A 16,429-nucleotide genomic window follows, 5' to 3' on the forward strand; every position below is an offset into this window, starting at 1 on the left:
TGATCCTAGAAGATCGTATGCCTTAACTCTGCTGGCTATTGCAGTGTCAGTCGCCGAGCAAGGGAGGCTGTATGATAAAGAAAGTCTGACAATGTTGTCGAAGTCCCGAGGGGAAAGCGTGATGCCGGCTGAGAGATTGAGAAAGAGAACTCACTATCGGTGTGTAGATAGTGTAGCGCGTCGACATGCGCTAGTTGATCTGGAAGAGGTAGGTATGAGTGGAAGACGCTCTTATGTACATGAAGAAGCGTGTTGTGCGCGAGTGAAGGACACGCAACTCGCCAGTTTCAATGTCTTTAAAACTAGGTAATTGTCGCCTCGGCTGTTGAAGTCGAAGTGATGTGCCTTTTTTGCTGCTTCGCAGCTACTAAAGTCCCGAGGCCAGACTTTCACGCGTGCGTTTTGTACCACGATGTGGAGTGAATACAACCAGACTGAACAATCTGGGCAGATACTCGAGTGCAGAAGCAAAGTAGCTCGTCAAGTTGTCAATCAAGTGTTCACTTGAGTTCAATTTGGTTCGAGTCACTGCTGGATGCAGGCAACAGGTCAAGTTTCGAAAAAGTCCAGGCGTTTTGGCGTGACGCGATCGCGACAGCGGCTTCCACAACTGCCGCGATTCAACCGACAGTCGCTCAACCTCAATTCTACCAGCTCTCACTAACAACATTTACTACCAAGTCATAAATTGGTGGTGCTCATCTTCTCTCGATCTTCTTCTTTACCCCTAATTCCATCATGTCGCGCGAGGTCTATTCCAAGTACCCTCCGGAGCTCAACGAGGAGCAGCTCCAATACTTGATTACTAATGTCAAAGACTGGTCCATTGCAAATGGTCTGGCTGTAAGACCGGTGCCATCATGGATTTCGAAAGATGAGGACCCCGTCGGATCACTAGCTGTGACTGCTCCAGTCACTCTCTTCCCCAGCCTCTTTCCTAGAAACTGCTTTGAGCAAGGTCTTGGCATTCAGACAGCATACAATGAGCTCTACGCTGCCATTGCTAGCAACGAGACTTGGCTCAAGCAGATTGTTGAGGAGTAAGTCATTCTATCTGTCCAGCGGACAATAATCTTACTGATGCCGTGCTCAAGGCTTGTTGAAGTGGACGATTTCATTGCAGATCTGTGGAAGGTTCACCAGGCTGTGAAGAAGGAGGGATACGTCCAGGTAGATGCGCCGCGCTATTACCTGGCATAGCTGTACTGACCTTTCATTAGGACACCACCCTTGGACTGTTCCGCTCTGACTACATGGTCCATGTTGATCCAACTCAATCTGCTGCCAAACCCACCATCAAGCAGGTAGAGTTCAACACCATCGCTTCATCCTTCGGTGGGCTCTCTACACAGGTTTCCAAGCTACACAACTATCTTCTTTCCGTCGATGCCTACCCTGAAGAAACTCAGTCCATCATCAAAACTTCTTCTTTACCGCCGAGCACATCTGTACCATCGCTTGCCGGAGGTCTAGCTGCTGGTCACCATGCTTATGGTGAATCAAGAAGTGGCTCGCCTCTTTGCGTCATATTCCTCGTCCAGGACCCGGAGCGCAACGTCTTCGATCAAAGACACCTGGAATTTGCCCTTCTCAACGATCATCAAGTCAGAGCTTTCCGAGTACCTTTCAACAAGATCATGTCTCACACCAGACTTGATGAGAAGCGAACTCTCCTTTATACCCCTCCACACGCACCCAAAAAGACTTGGGAAGTTTCTCTGGTTTACTTCCGCGCCGGTTATTCTCCTGATGACTACTCAGGGAAGGCCGATTGGGACGCCCGCCTGCATGTCGAGCGAAGTGCGGCCATCAAGTGTCCCAGCATCTTGACTCACTTGGCTGGATCAAAGAAAGTCCAACAAGTCCTCGCAACACCAAACTCGCCTCACCTTGCTCGTTTCCTTCCGGACAAGAACAGGGCTGCCGAGGTATTCAAGACATTCGCGCCAATTTATCCACTCGACAAGAGTGAGGCGGGTCTAGAAGCATGTAAATTGGCCCAAAATCCGGAATCAGCCGCTCGCTACGTGCTCAAGCCCCAGCGCGAAGGTGGCGGCAACAATGTCTACCGCAAGGCCATCCCTGACTTCCTCAAGGACACACCCGAATCGCACTGGCCTGCTTACATTCTGATGGAGATGATCGAGCCACCGGCGCTGACCAATACGATCTTCCGCAACGGAGAGGTACAAAAGGGTGGTGTCATTGGAGAGTTGGGCGTTTATGGTGTCTGCCTGTGGAAGACCAAGAGTGGCGAAGACGGCGTGCAGGAAATTCTCGAAAACAGACAGGCTGGCTATCTGCTAAGGACTAAGGGCGACCAGAGCGAAGAGGGCGGTGTCGCAGCTGGCTTTGGCTCTGTCGACAGTGTCTGCCTTGTTGACATCTAAGATCCTGAGGTCGAAAAACGAGCAACTCACCTATAAATGTTACATCTATATTCACACCTGCCTGCTGACACATTCCGAAGCAACACCATGCCAAGAGACGATCCAGTCGACATCTTTATACGTGGTACACGCTACCTAGGAAATCCTCTCACAGTTCAGACATGCCTGATCACAGTTGCCGTCCACTCTGGGAAACACTTCGTGTGAAGACTGTTCGGGGGCGTCTTAACTCTTTGTTCTCGGAGTTTGTCTTCTCTAGGCTTGGACTGCCCTACTTACGAACAATAACAACGTAGAGAGAACAATAGTAACAGCGCTTCACATTCCTCAGCCCAACTTTCACGCGAACAAAGCACACCTTATCCTCATACTCGAACAACGAAATATCACCACTACGGACTCTTTGCCAAGATGAGTAGTAGACTTGTTCTTTATACCACAAGACGCTGGCAATGGTCGAGACACAAACTTCAAGGCGGCTTCGTCCTGAAACCGGATACCATGGAGCCATCTCATTGAGACCAGGAGATTAGTATTGTGACCAACCTCCATGATAAGAAGGTGCCGAACAGCCGTAAGTCACACAAGCTATTCCATCGACCGAATCGTTTCATCTACCTTATTCGGAAAAACCATAGGCCAGGCATACAACCTTGCCCAAGAATACACAGGGGCTCCTGAAACACGAAACAAGAAACAAGCAGAAGCAATGCAGAGCCGCACATTCAGCCTTCTCTTCCTCGGGCTCATCGCCCTCTTCGCCCTAGTCCTCCCCGCCGCCGCCAATCCCGATTGGGGAGTCATGTGGAACAACCGCCGTGCATGCGGCGGAAAGGACGGTGGCCGTGTGCTCGGCGCAATTTCAAAGTTCTGCTACCGTAACATGTTCGCCGGCGAAATATACGCTTCCGATGGTCAAGCTACAAACGGCGTCAGAGTTGGTATCGGTGCCAGCTGTGGATGGGATAGGTTTATCCCGCAGGTGTGGTGCGAGTATCAGATGTTGGAGGTTTGTGCCCAGGGTGGCAAGAAGGGACGTGGAAAGAAGAGATACGATGGTGGATGCCAGCATTTCTGGATCACCAACGGCTAGAGGGGTCATATCTTCTACCTCCCCCTATGCTGAGGGAGATATGAGGATGATCCATGGGTGCTTGAGGGGAATACTAGCCGTTCTAGCTTGGTTTCAATACATCTCTTACAGACAATCCACCTATGTTCCTTACCGATGCAGATATTTTACAATTATGACCAAAACCAAGTACACCGACGCCATCCCAATGCAATGACCCCCCTTTTCCCTGGCCCTTGAACCTTATGCGACAATCTCTTTCTCCTGAGATGCAAGCACCTGATCAACAGCAGCTGCCCTCTTTCCCGCACCTCTCACGTATGCCAACAGTCGAAGTGTGCCTGACGGGGTAACACCCTCTATCCTTCTAGCCTGTCCTAGACTCTCAGGTCTAGTGACACTAAGCACCCGCTTCTCTTCGTTGCTCAATCCGAAAATGTTCTCGTAGTCAATGTCTGCCGGTAGCAAAAGCTGCTCGTCTCTTTCGAAATGTCTGGCTTGTGTTTCCTGTTGAGTGACGTAGGGAGAGTATGTGCCTTCGATATCCATACGAGAGATGATGTACGGGTCGAAGTTTGCGATAGCGGGTAATAGAGGAAGAAGGCTGGAGACAGAAATAGACGCGAGGCGCAGGAGGTCGAAGGCGCTGCGTTTACTGCTGTCGCTGCGAACAGGGAAGCCATGAGTCTGCCAAACGCTACTCGACAGTGTGTGGCCTTCCAACAAAGTCTTCAGGTCGTCCATCTGTGATTTCTGCGATGAGAAATGGGACCAACGTGCATCCGACACGACGCCGTGCTCCCGTCCTTTCGCAGTCAGACGGAGGTCGGCATTGTCGGCACGAGCGGACATGCGATACTCTGATCGCGAGGTAAACATGCGGTATGGTTCTGATACGCCTTTTGTGATCAGGTCATCAATCATGATACCGATGTACCCATCTGCTCTTGTCAAGTGCAGTTGCGGCTTGTGCAGAGCAGAGTTACCGGCATTGATACCGGCAACGACACCTTGAGCTGCGGCTTCTTCGTAGCCGGTGGTACCATTGATCTGACCTGCTAGGAACAGACCTCCGATGGCCTTTGTCTCCAGGGTCTTACGCAAGCTACGAGGATCTACGTAGTCGTACTCGACTCCATAGCCGGGTTGCAGCATCTTGACATTTTCCAGACCCTTTATGGTCTTCAGCATAGCCTCTTGTGCCTCTGCGGGTACAGTCATGGAAATGCCATTCGGATATATAACATCATTGTCGAAGCCTTCGGGTTCCAGCCAGATGATGTGGGCGTCTTTTGTGTGGAAGCGGATGACCTTGCTTTCGAGGGATGGGCAGTAGCGCGGACCCTTGACTTCTTCACGAATGTGAATGCTGTTATGGAGGTTCGCGCGGATAACATCGTGGGTCGCGGGATTCGTATGGGTGGACCAGCAGTTGAGTTGTTCCTCGACTGCGACGCGAGGATTGAGGTAGCTGAAAGGCATCGGGGGATCGTCGCCAGGTTGAACCTCGAGGCCGGTATAGTCAATGGTTTTTGCGTCGAGACGAGGGGGAGTGCCCGTCTTCAGTCTGCCCAGTGTGAGGCCTGCGTCCCGTAGAGATTTGCTCAAGCCTGTTGTTGCTGCTTCTCCCATGCGACCCGACGGATAAGCCTCAAGACCGATGTGGATCTCACCGCCTAAGAAGGTGCCAGTGGTAATGACGACGTTGTTTGTCGGAATCACCTCGCCGCTCTCTAGTCGGACACCGGTGATCTTTCCGTGCTTGCCGTCCGTCATGCCTTCTCGTTGAACCACTATGTCGGCCACCTTGCCCTCGACCACGCTCAGGCCCTTGTAGTTTGTCATCTCTTCCTTCATGTGCTTCTTGTACAGCGCTCGATCGATCTGCGCACGAGGACCCCACACTGCCGGACCCTTCTTCCTGTTCAAGACGCGGAACTGGACTCCAGCTTTGTCGACTATGCGACCAACCAAACCGTCCAGAGCGTCGACCTCGCGTAGCATTGTTCCTTTGCCGATTCCACCGAATGAAGGATTGCAGGAGCAGACTCCAAGGTTTTCGACGGATGGTGTGACCAGTGCTGTTCTTGCGCCAGTGCGAGCAGCCGCGGCTGAGGCCTCGCAACCAGCATGACCGCCTCCGATGACGACTACGTCGTAGGGACTGTAGGGCAGTCAGTCGCGTGCTCGTGACTTTGTTGTCGAGAGGAATCCTACGGTGTCGTCGACTCCGAAACAGTGGCAAAGGAGCGGCGCACGAGGACGGCGGACCGCACTCTCGGCGCATGGCCCCAGAGAACTCGCGCTCTGGCAGACACGGCGAGTACCATGGCTCTACAGACTTGGTCGATGATAAACAGCGGCTTGAACGTTTCACAAAAAGTTGATAGACCCCGGGTCCCATCTCTTGGCGGCGGCGGCAATGACGCCGGCGGGCATTTCTAAGCCGACAAGGCGGGGGTTATTTTCTTTGCTGAATCTTGCCTCTCTACACGCCATCAACATCCACTTTTTGACATCTCGATCACAACCGTCGCTATGGTATTGGCGAAGAGCAAGCAGTCGGTCGGTCTGGGCAATGCCCTCATGAACGACCGATTCAAGAACAAGAATTCGAACCAGCACAAGGCCGGCGTCGGAGGCATCCAGAGAAAGAACGAGCTTGGAGAGACATATATCACAAACAACAAGCAGGCCGCTGCCTACGAGAAGATGCGCTCCATCACCGAGCAGGGCGATCTGGACGAGTTCCTGTCTACCGCCGAGCTGGCAGGCACCGACTTCACCGCCGAGAAGATGAACAACGTCAAGATCATTCACAAGGACCAGAAGAACCCCTACCTCCTGTCCTCGACCGAGGAGCGCAACGTCGTCAAGAAGCACAACAAGAACAGAAGTCGTCTTACCGTCCCCCGTCGCCCGAAGTGGGACTCCACAACCACAAAGGAGGAGCTGAACACACGCGAAAGAGAGGCTATGATCGAATGGCGCAGAGACCTTGCCGAGCTGCAGGAGAACCAGGATCTGCTCCTGACCCCGTTCGAGCGCAATCTGGAAGTCTGGAGACAGCTGTGGCGTGTCATTGAGCGTTCCGACCTGGTTGTGCAGATTGTCGACGCCAGAAACCCCCTCATGTTCCGCAGTGAGGACATGGAGTCTTACGTCAAGGAGGTCGACCCGAAGAAGCGCAACTTGCTGCTCGTCAACAAGTCAGATATGATGACTCTGGAGCAGCGCCAACAATGGGCAAAGTACTTTATCGACAACAACATCAACTTCCGTTTCTTCTCCGCCGAGCTTGCTCGTGAAATGAACGACGCCAAGGCCGAAGAGGAGGAGCTGTCAGCCGAAGATGATGAGGACGACGAGGAAGATGAAGAAGAGGACGAGAGCGAAGACGAGGTTGCCGAGGCTCTGGAAGGAGACGAGAATGCTTTGGAGCAGGAAGTCAAGAAGCTCGATATCCAGGACGCACAAGAGGAGGACGCAAAGTGGGTCGACGAAGAGACAATTGACGACAAACACGCCGAGCCTGTGTCCGACGTCATTCCCATGTCGCTCGAAGAGGCCACACGTATCCTGACGACTGAAGACTTGGAGGCTCTCTTCCTGGAACACGCTCCCAAGATGGCCGCCGCTACCGAGGACAAGCCCGCTCGCAAGGTACAGATTGGTCTCGTCGGTTACCCCAACGTCGGTAAGTCGTCGACTATCAACGCCCTGCTCGGCGCAAAGAAGGTGTCTGTCTCTGCCACGCCCGGTAAGACAAAGCACTTCCAGACCATCCATTACTCGGAGCAAGTCGTCCTTTGCGATTGTCCTGGTCTCGTTTTCCCCAACTTCGCTTTCACGAAAGCCGAACTCACATGTAACGGTGTCTTGCCCATCGATCAGATGCGTGAATTCACCGGTCCCGCAACTCTTGTTGCCACCCGTATCCCCAAGCCTTTCCTCGAGGCTGTCTATGGTATTCAAATCAACATTCGCTCCCGCGAAGAAGGTGGTACTGGCACACCCACTGGTGAGGAGCTTCTCCGCGCATATGCCGCCGCTCGTGGTTTCTTCACCCAAGGTCTTGGTCAGCCCGACGAGAGCAGAGCTGCTAGATTGGTGCTCAAGGATTACGTCAAGGGTAAACTGCTATTCGTTCACCCTCCTCCCGCAGAGCCACCGATCGACCACAAGCACTTCAATCGCGAACTCTACGACTACAACCACCTTCCCCAAAAGCGACGAGCCCAACTCGCAGTTCTGCACTCGGCCGCAATGCACCCTGAGCAGCAAACTGGTGATGAACCTTCACTTATGGAGAACGATGAGCTTGACATGGTCCCTATGAGCGGAGCAAAGACACAACGCATGGACAAGCAGTTCTTTGCACCCGGACAGGGTAGAGGAGAGCAAAACATGCCCTTCCACCACAAGTACACAGAGCAAGGACAAAAGAAGGTGGAAAACACAGGTGGCAGAATGTTGACAGGACGCAAAGCTAAAATCCTGCTCGCTCTGGAGAAAGACATGGACCCGGATGATGTGAAGATGATGACGTCGAGCAAGAAGCACTTCAAGGCTAACAAGAGAGCGCAAAAGAAGGTCAGAAGCGAGTACAACGATTAAGAGGATCCATGGTACGGTTTGCGCATTTCTTTTTCATTCTGGTTCATGGCATGCTGGGGCGCTTTTTCCATGGATATCCCTGAGTTGATTATCTTATTCTTTCTTCCGTAGTCGAAATGGTCACGAACAACAACATGCATTGCATTTCTCATCGAGCTTTGATGCGATTGAAGGTGGAGGGTGGAGCGTCGTTCTACCAAGTGGACGATTTGCCATGCGTACCTATTGCTTGCTCCGAATAAAACATTAGGAACAAAGCAATGACCTCTGTCATACTTCAGTCAAGCATTAGTCCAATTGGAAGCCTTCGAGATGACATGGTGCTTGTCAAGGTAGAGGCAAGTGTCGGACAGGGTCATGACCTTCACATTGTGGCGCACAGACCACTTCTGATTCGAACACCTTGAAGGGCATCACGAAGACACAATCTTGCGACGTGGCTATCAACATGCCGTTCCGACCACTGGCAAGCCCGGTGCCGGTAGGATTTTACTCGAGATCCACTCCAAACCTCCCGACTTTGAGGTCATTGACCACCAGTAATCGAGAAAGCGAGGGCGGCGCGACACCTTCAACCTTGACATCGCCTTCCGAGGCAGCATCGATCGAGGATTTTTCGCTGGATGCGCCTGCTTCGATCGATTCGGGCAGCGAAGATGAAGACAAAGACGAGAATGGCGACTCGATGCCGTCACCACCGCGCTCCATGTACCAACATAAACAATCGCAATCGCATACCTATCTAGGTCCGGCGACCTTCGCTCCCCCATTTTACAATCGTCCGCCTACACCTCTACCTCCCAGTCCGTCATTGACAAGTCTGCTACGGCCAACCTTCAGTACACACGCCTCCAGGCCTACGACTCCAGACCCAAGCAGCGATGAGGGTACAAGCCAGACCCCCAATAGCGCTGCAGCAACCACCCTCACAACTTCCTTTCGTACCGCAAAACCCATCCCCCGTGCCTCGCCGAAGGTCCCTACTTACGAGTACTATGGCTTTACCTTGTACTTGACGTCCACACTCGGCTTCGGTATCTACCTGCTCTGGAGTTACCTCCCATCTCCCTTCTTGCATCAGCTCGGAATTTACTATTATCCCAATCGATGGTGGAGTCTGGCTATTCCGGCTTGGTTGGTCATGCTTGTAGTATGGATCTACGTCGCCTTGGCTTCCTATAACACTGGCTACTTGACCCTCAAGATGCATGCTGTCGAGTGTTTGGTAGACGACGCTGCGAACATTGCCGTCGTGGATGGGAAGGGAAACATTATCCGGAAAGATGATGAGGGGAGGTGGAAGTCCCATCAAAGAGAAAACAGTGCTGGGAGGAACATGCCGCCAAAAGATCTGCAGTGGGATTCCCTGTGGAACGAGGGAACAGATGCTGTCATGGACGTGCCTATTGGAGGTGTCTGCGAGATACTATATGGCAAGGAAGACGACTACGACGAAGACACGACGTTATGAAATCTAAGCATATAACGAAGACACGAACACACCAACACACGCCTTGCCTAATCGTCAATCCAACTCTCCATGTGCTGGACTTTGCTTAGTATCTATGATGAGACACAACACTTAGCGCTATTCGTGCTACATAGTAAACAATGAGAGTCGCCAAAGTCTTGAAGAAGACCCTCAAGTTGGTAGCAATGGTTGGTGAATTGTGCCTTTTCATAAAATGCATCTCGTCGCGCTGCGTCATTATTGGAAGTGTCGCGCCAAGAAAGAGACCGGCGCTGGAAAACTCCGCTGCCTGTAGCGCGTCGCGTCTCGACCTTGATGTCGAAACAACATCCCTCCAACACTCCAACGCTTTGCCCCATTTCTCTGGCAAGACTGTTCGCATTGCCGCAAGTGTATACAAACACTCGCCCAATCGCGCCAGTCGCTGTTTTCCTATTGCCGCATGCCCAGACTGCTCGTGGCTTCAGTGTGTCCTCGGTCGCCGCAACCTTCTTGTCGTACTACCCAATCGTCTTGATCTCCGATTCTCGAGTCTCGCATCCCTCACGAGGCTTGCCAGACTCTTGTTCGTGAGGTGTTTGATATTGCCGTAGTACTTTTTGCAGGTTGCCCGACAAAGGCACTCCTGTTTGCCTCGCCGCAGTCTCCGGAACGGGTTGCCCGATAGTGTACGACAGCACGACAATTCTGAAACAAGAGGTCAAGGCTGTCTCTATCGACCATTCGAAGCCTGGGTGGGTGGGCGTACAAGTCTCTTGTACGGGGGAGCTTTCCAACTTCATCCTACCTGGCATGAATGTCTGATGCAAGCCTTGACTGATTCTGATTTTAGAACCAGCTCTTCTCTGTCATCATGACCTCGCGTCCTGATGCTGTCCGACTTCTCGAGCCTCAGCTTTCGCAATCCATGAGCCTGGACTGGCTAGTATATGGACAGCCTGTTATTGCTCTTTTTTCCAAACTGGGCAAATCAGCTTACACGCCGTTCGACCGTGAATATCTAGGGCAGCCGTCGCGCCACAATCGTGCCGGTCAAGGTTTGAGACTTTGGATTGGTTTCGACGAAGACACCAACAAGCTTATTGTGGCTCTCACCCAAGAGATTCAAGTTAGCAATGGAAAGAAGCCTCGTATATATTACCTCTGCGTCCCGGTCGAGTCTCTTGCTGTTGAGGTTGCTGAGCCCGCCTACTGGGCTTTGTCCGACGGCGTCGTACCTTTACATATCCTCGATAGGCCGAACAATACCAGACCTGATCAGGCATCTCGACTTCTACGCATTTCTTTCTCCCTTACCGCAAAGTCCTGGGTCATCATGCCTAATTTCCCTCATACTGGCCGCGTATCAGAGATGTCAATGTCGCTACTAAGCAAGCTCAAGGGGTTGTCCGAGGTACCAAACTTCGACTTGTTTACTACGCACGACTCCTGGCTTCACCAACGCCTTCTCAGAGTACGAAACGTTCTTCACAATAACACTGTGACTGGCTTCAACATCAACCATGCCAATTTTTACCCTGGAGGTCGTGCGGCTGTCGTGGATCTATGGGAGTCCCAAGGCTGGCGTCCTGCCGAGCGAGTACTTGAGCATAAGAGCAAGACGGATCATCTCAGTCCGGCCTTGAAGCGTAAGCACGATGAGATTGCGAACGAAGAGCCTGAATCGCCGTCGTCACCACCGCCGCCGCCGCCATACGGTATAGACGAGCCTGGACCGGAAGCTGCGTCAACAGCATCGTTCGATATGGCCGTGCTCCTAGATGAACGCGTCGAATCCGGCACAGATTCATTGCTATCAGAAATATATCCTCGAGGACGGTCCATGTCATTGCCTGTCGAAAATAAGATATGCAAGCCAATGTCACCAAACTTTGTGTTTACACCTCTTGCACGTCACTCAACTCATAACTCCGACGACACCTCTCGGTCATATGAAAAGACTCTGCCTTCGTACAGCTCACCAGAGACGCTACACCCGCTGCGTAAGCCAACGATTACTAACTCCAGCCGTACCTCTCCGTTGCGAAAAGATACTCTGCCTTTGTACAGCCTACTACAAATACCACGTACACCTGAAAAGGCAAGGAACACCCTGAAACACACTGCCCATGTAACAGACAATGTGTCGCCGCGTCAATCTGCACATCATTCGTCGACTCGGAATGTATCGGAAACGCTGTCTGGCAAGCTATCGTCATATCAAATCATTGATTCTATCAAACAACATGACCTTTATCGGTCTTGTCAGGGTCATCGCAATCGAGAGCTGTTGACACATTGGCTAGCGACACTTCTAGGTCGTTATGCTTATATTCACTATACACGTATTGCTGAATTACTCGCTCTCGGCTCAGCAACGATCGGAAATGACCCAAACGCTATCAGGCGTGCAAGGGCAAAGTGCTTAAGCGCTATTCTCAGCTGCGCTAATCAACAAGAAATCAACTCTGCACATAACGAAGTCGAAGGCCTGATCTCATGGCTACTTGTATTGAACCCAGAAACTGGTGACCTTGAGTTCCTTGATCAACTAGCTGAACTCTCAACAGCTCACAAGAGAGTTGAAGAGCTCAAAGGTGTTCCTGCGTCCCCACGCTCCTTTGATGGCGCGTTGTTCGATCCACCTGGATGTTCCGATCATTCCGATTATGATGAAGAATACCTTCAACGCAGACATGATTTCATGAACTGCAAAGCGAGCATTATCTTGGATGCATGCATACATTTCGGGCCTGATCTAGAGCGTCAAGGGCGTAATGTCAAAGACTGCATGACGGAAGAGTATGGTCGTATCTACAAATCATATTGAGGCTCTGGGACCTTCAAAGGGTTAGTGATAATTTTAATTCGTAGAAGAACATGAGATAGCTCGAAATTACAAACATTAATCCATCTCAATGGAAACGTCTGGCCGCAGAGGGAAAGTTTGTGCATCTTGACCGCCCCGGCTTAGATTCAACTCGACATGAAACTTTCATCAAGGCTTCAGTGCGAGCAATAAATACAAAGGGTTTGTAAACCTGCGGCAACCTCTGCGCCCAGATAATAATACAAGTGATACACAAAGCCCGATGCTATGAACTGTATCTCCTTCTACTCCTCCTTCTACCGTCTTGCGACTCGACCTCTTCACTTTCTCGTAAACTTCTTTCTCGCTCAGATATCATCTGGCTCAGACTTTTGCGACTCTTCTTTGTAGTCCGCTCCTCACTTGGATGTAGGTAGCGGTTGACAGTACGGTGATCGAGTATTCTTTCCTCCGTGTCGTGCTTGCCCTCTCTGTCCGTCTTTGGCCAGGCGAAGCCGTAGAGCTTACTATGTCTCTCACAGCGGGGGCAGTTGATACGCGTCAACTTGGCCTCATGCTGAATGAAGTAGTCGTCACAGTTGTGGCACTCAACCCAGCGCGACAAGGCAGTGGTCAGTAAGCGAGCCGTGAGGGTGTAATCGCCAGGCCTCCTACGATCTTCTGAATCGTCTTCTTCGACATCCGGATCAGTGCCTTCGATGGTGGGTACTGGCACAGAGATCTGTTTTCGTACGCTTTGTCTGGTGGTCATCCTCACAGGCCTGGGCTTCCGTTGGATTACTTCACGTAGAGTGTCGTCCAACTCGTAACTCTCAGAAAGTTCTGACAGATCTGATTCGGCCGTGGCTTCGTTAAATGTAGGCTCATCGATGGATGTGGGTTCGGTGGTTACTGAAGATGCTTGTGAGACGCCTTCAGTAATTGATGAAGTTGGAGAGCTGGAGCGAGTAGTTTCATATGTTCGCTTTGATGGTCGGCCGACCTTTCCATAACGATGCTTGAGCTTTGGTTTTGGCTTGAAAAAGGCTGATCCCAAGGCGTCACTTTCGCTGTCGGTTGCATTAGAGACTACCCTAAGAGTGGAGGAAGCGCTTGATTCCCTTTTCACGCTTACAAGCTGTGACGGTACTTTCAGCGACGATGAGGCGCCGACCTCTGTCTTGACGGCACGAAGTTGTGGCGATTCCTTCGGTGTTGAGGAGGACGTGTGGGTCTTCAGCCGCTTCGCAGAAGGAGGAGTAGTGACATCGATGGTTGTATCTGGCGAGAAGGCCCTTTTATTCTTCCTGGGTGACTGAGGTTGCGGTGTAGCAGAAGTCTGCTCACTGCTGCGCCTTGATGCTGGCGGTCGCCTGGACCAACCATTGCGCTGAAGACGCTCGCAAGTTGCACAGAGACACTCGCAATTGTCTTCTCCAAAGTAGTCTTCTCCATACGTGACTGTAATCTCCTCGCCGATGTCGATATCACGGGCGCTCACAATGGTCATGCCATTGTGCCCCATGGTGATGAGTTTCGCGTTTGCATTACAATCATGGTTGGCGAAGCGTGCAGGTCCAAGGAACAGAGATGGGCGCTTTTTGCGGCTGGACATGACGATACTGAAGTCGTTTACACCGAGGGTTCTCTCATCCTCCTCAGACATGGCAACCTGAACACCCGTCAAGTACTTGATGGTCTCGTTCTTGCGAATTGGTTTGCGAGCTACGGTGGCAGCCTCGTGGGTGATGATGGTGTAGCGGTTGGTAGTGGTGACTTCAAAGGGACAGTCGGGCAAGTAGATGTTGACATATTTCCTGAAGTGATCCTGGAAGTGCTTCTTCTCTTCCTTGGAAGGCAAGGTGTTGAGATAGCGAGCCAGAGCAGGCAGTTGCAGCAAGGTTTGTGCGGCCGTGGCAGCATCCTTCTTCAAGATGACATGATCTTGCAGGATGCGTGCGACATCCTCCTCTCTGACACCTCGAGAGCCTTGGTACTTTGTGCGCAGCTTACGAATGGTGGTCCAGTAGTAGACCTGTGGACAGTAAGTCTCCAGGGCGGAGCACTTGATTGCGACGAGTACTCACTCGATCGACGAGTGCATCTGTGATGCGATCGTCGTAGTCCACGAGACGGGCGAGGGTCAAGCCTCCCTTCTTGGCGAGCGAGTCTTCTAAGGAAGGGGTGCGTGGAGCCATGTTGTGTGCAAAGAAACAAAGAAACAGAGAAACGCTCGGGCGGAAAAGGGGTGGTTGGAAAGTACGAAGCAAAGGAAGGGAAAAGGAGGAGGGTCGAGTCAAAGGGAAAACAGAGGAATGCGCCGGACCCGACAATAGCACCAAGGAACAGACAAGGAGCGCGAGGTTTCACCCAATTGACATGATGCGAATGCTCTCGACGGTTATGCGACTAGCCGGAGCGAAGGTCCAAAACAATATCAGTAGCAGAGGACGGACGACAATAGTGAAGCATCACGGAGCGAGACGGAGAGCGGGAGACGGAGAGGACATGGGGAAGACGCGCCATCTGGAGCGGTGATTCCCGTGCGAAGTTTAAGTATTGTAAAGCATCAATCGCATGCAAGCCGCTCGAGTAGTCGTCGGTATAATATTGCTCGAACCGCCGAAACATTCGCTGCAAAGATGATCCAACTCAAGGTCCGCTTGTTTGCATGAGTATACGTCGTGTATGCGCTGACCTTTGGCGACCAGTCTATGCTCAACTGCATCGACAACTCGGGCGCCGCCCTCGTCGAGTGTGTCAAGGTGCTCAAGATGAAGAGAGCCGCAAAGATCGGTCAGCACTCTATGCCTGGACAAGCTCTTTCCGCCCAGAGCTAACATGGTTTTCTAGGCGATCGTATCATCGTCGTCGTCCAAAAGCAGCGCAACTTTGGACCAGAGTCTGGCCCCGGAGGCAGTGTGTCAATCAGCGCCGCCAACAAAGTCCGTCGTGGCGACATCAGACACGCCGTCGTTGTCCGCACCGCAAAGAAATACCAGAGACCTGATGGCAGCGTCGTGAAGTTTGACGACAACGCCTGCGTGCTCATCAACAAGGGAGGAGAGCCCATTGGCTCCAGATTGAACGGTGAGTCCGCCTGTCGACCGAAATGCCGTATATCGTATACCTACTGACGCCGCTCAGGTATTGTTGGAAGCGAGCTTCGCAACATGCAGTGGTCCAAGATTCTGAGTTTGGCACCCATGCACTTGTAAAATATGGGAAAAAGTCACGGTTTTTGGAAGCATAGCACAGGCGTTCACGGCGACACGGATTTAAGGCAGGTGAAGGAGACACTTTTGGCAACAAGATTTGCCATGTACGATTAAGAAGATTCCACGATATCGAGTAGGCCAAGACGGCCTGCTTGGTGTCGAGCATAATGCTACAGCTGCCAGATCGGCATCAACCGCCGAAACGTCCCTCATTGCATTGTCATGTGCCTTTGTTTCTGTCTTGTCGGCTCCCATGCTCCCATGCTCCCTTTTGTCTCTCATCGTGTCGAGATATGCCCATTTCCCAGCAAAGACTCCGGCTTCCCATGCATGCAACCTTTTGCGCCATAAATCCAGTCATTCAGTCATTAGGTGGTGGTCTTGCCACACTCGCAGCAGACGTAAAAGAGCTTCATGCCGGTCTCTGCATTACGCATTTGACTCTGGAAGAAGACGGCTTCTCTTCCTCCGCATCGTTGGTTGTTGCAGTCTCTCTCGACACGGGGCAGCTGTCGTTGGTTAGTTTTTTCTGGAGCAGAGTCGCGCACACGTGAGGCATACTGTTGGATCTGAGGCGACATCGGTGACGACACCAGCCGTCTCGATCAGATTTCCCATGACTTCGTTGCGGTAGATGCAGGTCGGGCCTACGGCGGTGGGCCACTGGCAGTTGCGACATTGGAAGATGAGCTGGTCCGTCTCTTTGTCCTCGCGGGGGTAGAGCATGTTGGAACTAGTCCAGACCGTCAGCATAAGAGCCTGTTGGAGGGTGCGCAGGGAGTGTATACCATTCGCGACAGAATCTAAACTTGATCTTCTCGTTCTGCGCGTTGGTCGTTTCGTTCGAAGGTGAGTCGTGAGAGGCCATGGTGA

General features: G+C 52.0%; 10 protein-coding genes across 10 annotated transcripts; 6 read left to right on the forward strand and 4 right to left on the reverse strand.

The window, feature by feature from the left end:
• Positions 1-738: 738 nt before the first annotated feature.
• AUEXF2481DRAFT_64089 (uncharacterized protein) lies at positions 739-2,390 on the forward strand (the record flags this gene model as incomplete). The annotated part of the gene is made up of 3 exons (XM_013490037.1): positions 739-1,040; positions 1,095-1,170; positions 1,221-2,390. 3 exons carry the CDS (start codon positions 739-741, stop codon positions 2,388-2,390), a joined length of 1,548 nt encoding a protein of 515 aa, XP_013345491.1.
• Positions 2,391-2,624: 234 nt separating this feature from the next.
• AUEXF2481DRAFT_621404 (uncharacterized protein) lies at positions 2,625-3,594 on the forward strand. The gene has a single exon (XM_013490132.1). It carries the CDS (start codon positions 2,941-2,943, stop codon positions 3,481-3,483), a length of 543 nt encoding a protein of 180 aa, XP_013345586.1. The 5' UTR covers positions 2,625-2,940; the 3' UTR covers positions 3,484-3,594.
• A 111-nt stretch (positions 3,595-3,705) lies between these two features.
• On the reverse strand, positions 3,706-5,792 carry AUEXF2481DRAFT_64198 (uncharacterized protein; the record flags this gene model as incomplete). Its single annotated transcript, XM_013490045.1, has 2 exons — positions 3,706-5,626; positions 5,692-5,792. 2 exons carry the CDS (start codon positions 5,790-5,792, stop codon positions 3,706-3,708), a joined length of 2,022 nt encoding a protein of 673 aa, XP_013345499.1.
• Positions 5,793-5,922: 130 nt separating this feature from the next.
• On the forward strand, positions 5,923-8,344 carry AUEXF2481DRAFT_38346 (uncharacterized protein). The gene has a single exon (XM_013489954.1). The coding sequence runs from the start codon at positions 6,001-6,003 to the stop codon at positions 8,077-8,079; it is 2,079 nt and encodes a 692-aa protein (XP_013345408.1). The 5' UTR covers positions 5,923-6,000; the 3' UTR covers positions 8,080-8,344.
• Positions 8,345-8,527: 183 nt separating this feature from the next.
• AUEXF2481DRAFT_3627 (uncharacterized protein) lies at positions 8,528-9,550 on the forward strand (the record flags this gene model as incomplete). Its single annotated transcript, XM_013489792.1, has 1 exon — positions 8,528-9,550. The coding sequence occupies one exon, from the start codon at positions 8,528-8,530 to the stop codon at positions 9,548-9,550; it is 1,023 nt and encodes a 340-aa protein (XP_013345246.1).
• A 43-nt stretch (positions 9,551-9,593) lies between these two features.
• AUEXF2481DRAFT_622184 (uncharacterized protein) lies at positions 9,594-10,168 on the reverse strand. Its single transcript, XM_013490133.1, has one exon. It carries the CDS (start codon positions 9,930-9,932, stop codon positions 9,636-9,638), a length of 297 nt encoding a protein of 98 aa, XP_013345587.1. The 5' UTR covers positions 9,933-10,168; the 3' UTR covers positions 9,594-9,635.
• A 235-nt stretch (positions 10,169-10,403) lies between these two features.
• Positions 10,404-12,359, forward strand: AUEXF2481DRAFT_28068 (uncharacterized protein; the record flags this gene model as incomplete). The annotated part of the gene is made up of 1 exon (XM_013489875.1): positions 10,404-12,359. The coding sequence occupies one exon, from the start codon at positions 10,404-10,406 to the stop codon at positions 12,357-12,359; it is 1,956 nt and encodes a 651-aa protein (XP_013345329.1).
• A 265-nt stretch (positions 12,360-12,624) lies between these two features.
• Positions 12,625-14,536, reverse strand: AUEXF2481DRAFT_3629 (uncharacterized protein; the record flags this gene model as incomplete). The annotated part of the gene is made up of 2 exons (XM_013489793.1): positions 12,625-14,373; positions 14,426-14,536. 2 exons carry the CDS (start codon positions 14,534-14,536, stop codon positions 12,625-12,627), a joined length of 1,860 nt encoding a protein of 619 aa, XP_013345247.1.
• A 444-nt stretch (positions 14,537-14,980) lies between these two features.
• On the forward strand, positions 14,981-15,556 carry AUEXF2481DRAFT_28070 (uncharacterized protein; the record flags this gene model as incomplete). Its single annotated transcript, XM_013489876.1, has 4 exons — positions 14,981-14,995; positions 15,050-15,134; positions 15,192-15,428; positions 15,486-15,556. The coding sequence occupies 4 exons, from the start codon at positions 14,981-14,983 to the stop codon at positions 15,554-15,556; spliced, it is 408 nt and encodes a 135-aa protein (XP_013345330.1).
• Positions 15,557-15,924: 368 nt separating this feature from the next.
• AUEXF2481DRAFT_3631 (uncharacterized protein) lies at positions 15,925-16,424 on the reverse strand (the record flags this gene model as incomplete). Its single annotated transcript, XM_013489794.1, has 3 exons — positions 15,925-16,065; positions 16,118-16,289; positions 16,345-16,424. The coding sequence occupies 3 exons, from the start codon at positions 16,422-16,424 to the stop codon at positions 15,925-15,927; spliced, it is 393 nt and encodes a 130-aa protein (XP_013345248.1).
• Between the last annotated feature and the right edge of the window lie 5 nt (positions 16,425-16,429).

The sequence above is a fragment of the Aureobasidium subglaciale genome, assembly GCF_000721755.1.
Source record: "Aureobasidium subglaciale EXF-2481 unplaced genomic scaffold scaffold_6, whole genome shotgun sequence".
NCBI classification, from domain to species: domain Eukaryota; kingdom Fungi; phylum Ascomycota; class Dothideomycetes; order Dothideales; family Saccotheciaceae; genus Aureobasidium; species Aureobasidium subglaciale.